The 9,187-nt window shown below is 36.9% G+C and overlaps 1 protein-coding gene across 1 annotated transcript; it reads right to left on the bottom strand.

The window, feature by feature from the left end:
* Window positions 1-7,931: 7,931 nt before the first annotated feature.
* On the bottom strand, window positions 7,932-8,897 carry LOC141659907 (uncharacterized). Its single transcript, XM_074466841.1, has one exon. The coding sequence runs from the start codon at window positions 8,895-8,897 to the stop codon at window positions 7,932-7,934; it is 966 nt and encodes a 321-aa protein (XP_074322942.1).
* Between the last annotated feature and the right edge of the window lie 290 nt (window positions 8,898-9,187).

Raw genomic sequence — 9,187 nt, 5'->3', positions numbered from 1 at the left:
CAAAACACTGTTCTACCTCAACCATGGAAAGGACTTACTTCTGGTCCAGATTTATGTTGATGATATCATTTTTGGATCTACAAATGACAGACTGTGCAAGAAATTTGCCAAACTGATGCAGTCAAGATATCAGATGAGTATGATGGGGGAACTTAGCTACTTTCTGGGCCTTCAAGTCAAGCAGAATGAAGAAGGCACTTTCATTTGTCAATCTAAGTACACCAGAAACTTGCTGAAGAAATTTGGAATGCAAGATTGATCAAGTGCATCCACTCCCATGGCCACTGTAACAAAACTGGATAAGGATACTGGTAAATCAGTAGATATTACTGATTACAGAGGTATGATTGGCTCTCTACTCTATCTAACTGCTAGTAGACCTGATATCATGTATGCTACCTGTCTTTGTACAAGATTTCAAGCAGATCCAAGAGAACCTCACTTAACAGTTGTGAAAAGAATCTTTAAGTATCTTAAAGGAACAGCTGATCTGGGATTGTGGTATCCTAGAGAATCAGACTTTAAACTAATAGGTTACTCAGATGCAGATTTTGCAGGTTGCAAAATTGACAGGAAAAGCACAAGTGGAAGCTGCCAATTTCTTGGAGGCAGATTGGTTTCTTGGTTCAGCAAGAAACAAAAGTCAATTTCCACATCAACTGCAGAAGCAGAGTATATTGCTGCAGGAAGCTGTTGTGCACAGATTCTTTGGATGAAGAATCAGTTACTGGATTATGGGTTAACATATTTCAAAACCCCTATTTACTGTGATAATCAAAGTGCTATTGCTATGACAGGTAATCCAGTTCAACACTCTATGACAAAGCACATCAGCATCAGGTACCACTTCATCAGGAAACATGTGGATGAAGGTACAGTGGAATTACATTTTGTTCCCACAGATCAACAACTAGCAGATATCTTCACAAAACCACTATGTGAAGCTACTTTTACAAGATTGGTAAATGAACTTGGAATGGTTTCAGGTTCTTTCTCTAAATCTGCTTAGTCTTGTTCTGTGTTATCAGACTTTATGCTCATTATTTACAGAATTAATCTCATTGTGTAATCTGTGCTTAATTGATAAATGTTTTTAAGTACTGACTGTTGTCTGATATATGTTTCTAAACTCTGATAAGTGATATGTCTGTTTAAGTAATTATTCAATCCTATGAGGATAACTGTGCTAGATACTGACCTAGTAGTCTTCAATAAACAAATGATTCCATGTAAGAAGTAATTATTTCAGTGGAAATCTTATGACACTAGCAAATTCTGATAATTGAGCTTAGTTAATTTTACTTTGTATATCTTATTACTAAGTCACAAATTAGAATAATGCTACTCATCTGTTAAGTTCTGATACTAGTAAAACTGCTGAATGTACTAAGTGCTGATAAACCTCACTTATCAAAAGAAAAAGCAAAAAGATCAAAGAATAAAATCAGGTACTCCTTTGAGATCTAGAGTAAAAATATGGAAGGGACGACCCAAGTGCATTGCTGGTATTAAGTAAATATGCATTAGAAAAGCAAAATATTTTCTTGGTGACTTTTCACACTCTATGATTACTGGAGAAATACTCTGATAATAGCATAAATTCTGATAAGCAGTCGTGACTCACTTACACTGAGAAGCCACTGTAAAATAGAATTTCAAAAGATGCATAAAATTAGCACAAAATAGTTGAGGTGGACTCATGCATGACCTCATTCATCAGTAGGTTTCAGGATAATGACAGCTCTTTAGCAAAATTTTAATTATGCCTTATTTCTAAGATGTCCTTAAGTGAATCAGACTTTACTCTTTGTCTGTTATTTAGCTAAATGCACACACTAATCACTCCATCTGAATGATGAAAATTTCTGTGGAGGTCTATGTTATTTTAGATAAACAGTCACTGTGTCACTTTGCACAAATTCTGAGGATAAGTTCTAGTTACACGTTATGATGATTAAGTTCTGAAGTGTATAACTCAGAACTTGTATGAGGATTTACTAAGATGGGCATTCCTTTTTCGAGTTAAGAAATTATGTTCTGATGACTGTTAAGTTCTGGTATAGGTCTAAGTTCTGATTTCTCAGTCTAATCCTTTACTTGGCTTATCTGTGAATAAAATTTGGTAACAGTCTCAGTTCGAACTAGAATATGTTGAAGTGGAAGATTAATAGTCACTATGATTAGGATTAATGGTATTCGTACTTGAACAGTCCACTGTTTCTTGTTTCTTGTGCATTTTAAACCATGATTCCTCTTTCCAATGAATGTTATTCTTTTTCAAAGTCTAGGGAGACGAGGTAGAATTAATTCTACCTGTCAGCATTCAATTTCTTTACGTCTCCTAGCATTCTCTTGCCTTTATAAACAACCACTTCACATCAGCCTTTCCATCAAATTCTTCTCACACACTTATCTTCATACTTTTTCTTTCAAAAACACAATGGTCAGATACAACATGTTTTTGAACTACCAAAACTTCAATATGGAGCTAAGCTGTGCCGACTAGCAGCAGGAATGGCATGTCGCAGCCATTCCTGAGGAGATATGGGACTCTGTCCCACAAGAGGTACTGACCCACCTCCTGTTCTTCTATATGGATTACCATCACCATTTGGAGCGATTGGAGGAGGAAAGACTGGTAGCTCTCCGCCAGCAAGAGCGAATCATCCGACTCGCCATTCTGTTTGTCGAGAATAGGAAGAAGAAGATGACTTAATCTCGTCTTCTTCCTGTTTTTCTTCATCATCAGCTTTGTCAGGCTTCTTAGCTAGGACTAAGGCTGTTGATGTTAGGATTAGAAGCTTAGGGAAAATCTTGTATAAGTATTGATGTAATTTTCATTTCATGAATGTATTGTGTTGATATATTAATGAAAGTTATTTTTACTTCAAGATTTTGTCTCTGAGTTATTTTATCTTGTGTTGATAAATCCTGATTGATATTCTGATGACCATATAAATTTTGTTTTATATTAAGTTCTGATTCAGCACTTACTTATCTAATTTATCTTGGTCATTTTTCATGTGATTTATTTTCAGAATATTAATGATGCAGTGAAAAATAATTCAATCAGTGCTAACGGTTTAAATTTTGAATAAAAACTGTTTCTCTTGATAAATGGAACGGTTTTTCCTTGAAACTAGGCAAATGGGTAAGTAATGATTCCTGTTTTCTCGAGCCCAGTAACTGTCCGTTATTACTGCATGTCTGACAGGTGTCCAACGGTAACTTTTTGTTCAGAGTATAACTACAACAGAGAGAAGATTTCTTTAATCTTTTATTTTCTTCATATTTTATCTCTCTCCTTACTTTTACTCTCTTTCTCTTTATTTCTCACGTTGGTTTTTCATACAGACATTATATCAAACACCTAACAGGCATACTTGAATCTCAATTTTTTCACATGGCACCAAAGGATTTAATCATTGATGGAGCTAAGTTTGTCCCCAACAACTATGCTGCAGTTCTTGATCACACTGAACCTCCATCTGAATTGCACTTTGTGCAAGATCTTCTTGCACATAGTGAGGTTGGGTATGCATTAACACAGCCTGAATTCTTTTCAAGCCAACAAGTTCTGAGGTTTTGGAGGACTGGACTTTTTGATGATGGTGGTAAACGTGGAACTCCCAGTATTATCTTCCAAGTGGGTGATTCATCCTTTGTAGTCACTCCTGGTACAGTACGCAGGGCTTTACATCTTCCAGATTATTGTACTTTCTCAATTCCAGAGGACTCAGCACTTCGGGAGTTAATGGCTGAATTGGGATATGAAAAGAGTCTGACGAAACTTGGGCAGTTGAAACGGGCTAATATCAGAAGAGAATGGAGTTTCTTCTTTGATTGCATCACCAAAGCTTTTGGGAACAAATGTTCGAATTTTGATGCTATCCCAATTCTGAGTCAGCATATAGGGTATGCTATTATTCATCAAAACTCATTTTGATTTTGCAACTGGAATAATTGGTTTTATTGGGGATAGGATGACAGAGGATAGAGATGTTGTTTATTTTGCTAGATTCTGTCAACTTATTTACACTTATTGTACTGATGAACCTCAATTAGTCAGTTCCTCAACCCCACCTTTTAGAGTTGCAAAACGATACTTTAATGATCTGGTAAATGCTGATACTAAGAAAACAGTGGTTAGCCCATTACAGATTCCTCAGTCTGTAAAACAGATCCTAGTAAATGCTGATCCTGATATTTATAGATCTGTTTACTCTGATGTCCAACCAACCACAAACACCCAACAACCATCATCCTTAGCACCTACCACTCATTCTACTCAACCTACCCTCAGAACATATCTCAAATCCTATCTCTCCACTTCACAGACTGCTCAACCTTCATCTTCAGCACCTACTGTGAAGCCTTCATCTTCCAAGCCAAAGAGGACAAAGAATGTTCCTCAAACATCTCAAAAGAGAAGGAAGATTGCATTGAGAGATGAATCTGATTCTGAGGAACAGGTTTCTTCTAGAGAACCTGTTGTTTCTGAAGCTGAGAAAGAGATTTCTCAGAAGGATTCTGAAATTGGGGGTTCTAGGCTTCTCAAGAGGCTTAGACGAATGACAGTTCCTGAAACTCCCAAGGAATCCAAATTAACAAAGAAGTACAAGAAACAGAGGGCAAACAGGCCAGTTTCAGATGATGAAGAGGAAGCAGCTAAGGAAGGGGATCAGGAATCTCTGATCTCACAAGACAAGGAATTTGCTCCAGTCACTTCTTCTCCATCAACTCCATCTCAGGAAGCTGTTTCTGAAAAGGCTAACACACCTTATGTGTCTTCTGTTGATCCAGGCACAAGTGCTGATATTGATGTTTAAAACTTGGTTGTGCCTGCAGTACTTTTCTTAGAAGCTCCAACAGCACCAAATCCTTCCACAACACCTGTTACTGATGCTGTTCAAATTCCAGAGTTATCAACAACACCTTCTCTGCATCAAGATGCTGATGATCAGAATTTAGGTGAGCATCAGGATATGGCTGTTGATCAGAACTTAGAACAAGATCAGCAATTAGAGGATGCTGAAGCCTCCATTGCTACTCACGCTGTTGTCTTATCAGAAGATACTGATTCTTTAAGTTCTGATGCTGCAAATGCTGGAGATACTGGTGATGCTGCTCCAACTGTAGATGCTGATGAAGCAGGTCCTTCAGGACATACTCCTCAACAGACTCTTCCTAATTCTGAACTGGTTAAGAAGTTTGTTACCGGGGAAGCACCAGTACCTTGGAGTGAAACTCGTGCAGGTCAGGAGTGGACTAAGGAATGGAACTCAGTTTCATGTGTTCCAACTGACAAGCATCTTGCTGAGCACTTGACTAAAGCTGATGAAATGTTAAATTCTGATGATTTCAAAACTCAGCTTAGAGTCACTGCATTGAGTACTAAACATTTACAAGGTCTTCATTCAACTACTCATGCAGAGCTACACAAGATTCAGGAGAACTTTATCAAACAAGAACAAGTTTGGAAAATTGATAAGAAAAAGTTCTTCCAACCTACCATTGACAGGATTGCTTATATTGAGAAGACTCAAGATCATCAAAAAGCTAAGATTGATGAAATTCTGAAAAATCAAGCTTCTCAGCAATCACAACTAACTGAAATCCAATCCTCAGTGGAATTACTTATCTCTCTTCTACTACCTGCTGATGCCAAAAAGGGGGAGAAAGTGATTAAGTCCAAATGCAAGACTGACAAGACACTGACAGGAAAGGATAATGAAAAAGATGATCAAGGAAGCTGTGGAATGAGTAGAGGTCATAGTCAAGGTAGAGGATTCACATCAAGACAAGCTAGTCACAGGACAAGTTCTGATACTGGGAAAAGAATAAGTTCTGCTGCTGGTAAAAAGTTAAGTTCTGATGAACTTTTGGATCTTGATGAGGAAATGTCAAGACGGTTATTTCTTCAAGAAAATCCAGGAATGGACTTGGAAAGTTTAAAGGAAGAAGAAGCCAGACTTAAATCAGAGAAAGTCACATCTAAATCTGAAGCTTCTGGTAAAAAGCCACTTCCAAAACTCAAAGGCATTGTGATCAAAGAAAGGACACATACTGAAGCAACATTGGCTAGATCACAACCACAGATAGATCCAAGATCCAAGGGTAAAGAAAAGGTTGGTGAACCTATCAAGGTTTATGTACCTTCTGAGGAAGAAGAAATTACTGATGAAAAGAATGATCTTGCTCTGACTTCAAGAAAAGTTCTCAAAACAACCTCTGACATGGCTCAAGTTGTTCAGAGTCAAGAAATTGTAAGTTCTGATATTCAAAAGAAGCAAGTAACCTCTGACATAGCTCAAGTTAACTTGATATCAGAAGATAGACCAAAGACACTCCTACCAGGATTCACTAAAGCAAAACAGACTCAATCTTTGAAGACTACTGTAAGTGGTTTTGAAGCAAGAGTAGTTACTGGAAAGGAAGCAAAAGATAAAACTGGATTGGGAAGTGCTGATGAAAGAAGAGTACACAACACTACCAATGATCCAACTTCCTTGAGTGAACCAGGTATTGGAGCAACTCCTGAGAGATTGAATTAACTGGAATCTGTACAGATGGTTTACCATACCTACTTGAAAGAATACATCATGTTGTATTTCATGACAGATGGTAGGGTTTATCATATAAGACAAAATGCCATTCCATTGAAGTATTTTGAAGAATTGGAGCATGTACTTTTCTTACTTCAAGTGGATGACAGAATAACAGGGACTGCTGCAAACTACTTAAAAGAATAGATTCAGAGACAGAAAAGGCTTTATCCTGTTAAGTCTGACAGCACATATGTTCCAAAGTACAGAGATCACAATGGTGATATTGTTGATATGAAGCCTAATACTGCACAGATCAGAACATATCTTGGTATTAAAGGACTTGAATTCAATCTGGAGTCTGACAAATCTTATGTCATAAGACTGGATCAGGAGTTGAGAAAAGCAAAGATCAATGATCTCATAGCTGTAATCTTTCAAACTGGTGAAGATACTACAGAGCTTAAAGATGTCAAAAGGAGAATGATTGATGAACTCAGATATGCTGAGAAATATTTGTTGAAGAACTATCTCAGAACAACTCCTGACATCAGAGAGATCAGAAGATGATGAAACCAAGTCGAAGATCTACAACTGCTTATATTCTGATATTTGTATAGACTGAAGTTGTTATCAGAAGTTGAATATTGGTAAAGTTTTAAGGACTGTAAGTTGTAGTTATCTAGTCTAATTCTCATGCATTTGTACTTAATATTTTTGACATCATCAAATATCTGTTAAACTTGTATATTATGCTAATTTACAAGTTGGGGGAGATTGTTAGATATATTTGATAATGTCATGGCTAATATGTTTTATGTTTAGCTTTCAGATCTTATTTGAACAGGATAAATCAGTACTTAACTGTTGATCAGTACTTATACTGGAAGTCAGGACTTAAGGATATCAGTACTTATATTATCAGGAGATAATCATCAGAAGTTAGATATCAGAACTTAAGTGCTGAAGGATGATCAGATAAGGACAGTAGCAGATTAAAGGAAAGAAGATCAAGATAAACATAAGAAGAGATATGCATGAAGAAGGAATTCCGTGAAGAATGGAATACTTGGAAGAAAAGATATCTGATTGATATATTTTAGGAAGCAGAATTATATTCCATATCAATTAGCGATTATCTTGTAACTGTGTAGTATATAAACACAGACATAGGGTTTACACTATAAGTGTTATCATTATTCGAGAAGATTATTCATTGTAACCCTAGCAGCTCTCGTGATATTGTTCATCACTGAGAGGTAACAGTTCCATACTGTAACAGAGTTTATTGTTTCAATAAAGTTTGTTTTCTGTTACTTAAGTTCTTAAAGTTCGATTTGAGTGTACTATACACTGTATTCACCCCCTCTACAGTGTGTGTGTGACCTAACACTTTAACACTGCTATCGAGTTACTGTCACGCCTACCCTTCAACAATTTTATAGTCTTCTTGCACTGATTAATTCTGTTCTTAAAGCTTCCTGTTATTTCACGACCCCAGCTTGACAGAATTTCTGAGCATTCTTTAATTTTTGCATAAAAAGAAACACTCGCACCACTACTCCAAACATCTTCCACTATTTTCTGACACATAGGCTCCCTTAACCAAGCATTCTCGAACCTGAAAACTCGCTTTTGAATTACAATGCTTGCCTTATGAATTTCCAACAGAATAGGGCAATGATCTGATGTTGAAACCTCAATATTTATCAACTTGACATTTGGAAAGATGTTCAAAAAACTAGTCGAGACTAAATCTCGATCCAGTCTCACTTCTATCCAATCTACAGTTCCAGCTCCCCTCTCCCAAGTAAACGGGTAGCCATCCAAGTCCAAATTTATTAAGCTGCAATCTTCTATTACATCACGAAAACCCTGTATTAACCACTGAGGGTAAGGTCTACCACCTTGCTTATCAGCCTGAGAGAGCACATTATTCATGTCACCAATTAAACACCAAGGACCAGTGTTTATACTTGATAACATACGAATCATATCCCATGTCTCTTTCCTTTTCTGTCTGTCAGGCTCTCCGTACACACCAGTTAATCTAAATTCATCTCCAGCTTTATTCTTCACAAAAACGTCTATATGATTCTTGTTAAAAGTTCTCAAAGTCACCTCATTTTGAAATCGCCATAGCAATGCAATTCCACCACTATGACCTTGAGTTTCCACTACCATCTTTCCTTCAAAATTTACAGCCTGCTGAAACTTCTCAACTGTTACTTGCTTGCATAAAATTTCACTTAAAAAGATAAAATCGAGTCTCTTTTGGAGAACAATCTCCTTTAGGAATTGAAACGTCCACGGGGTCCCAAGCCCATGGCAATTCCAGCTCAAAATACTCATGATGGAAGGCGAGCACCCCCATGGATACTCGCCAAATACACGTTTTTTGACCCGTTATTATTATCCAAACTTCCATCTCGAACCTCTTTTAATTCTGCACTCTCAGATTCCATAAATACATTTTTGTTGAGGCCCATATTACTACTAGTATCCAGCCCATCATATGTTCTCCTCTTTTTTATTTCGATAAAATTTGTGTCCCTCTTATTTAAATGCTCCGAAATTCTCTGAGGATCTGTTACGATATTGTTACCATAAGTGTTTCCCGCTTCTGAATTCAAATTTTGAAT

The sequence above is a fragment of the Apium graveolens genome, chromosome 5 (genome assembly GCF_009905375.1).
Source record: "Apium graveolens cultivar Ventura chromosome 5, ASM990537v1, whole genome shotgun sequence".
Taxonomy (NCBI): Eukaryota; Viridiplantae; Streptophyta; class Magnoliopsida; order Apiales; family Apiaceae; genus Apium; species Apium graveolens.
The sequence above is the reverse complement of the archived record's forward strand: the minus strand, read 5'-3'. Positions and strand labels throughout refer to the sequence as shown.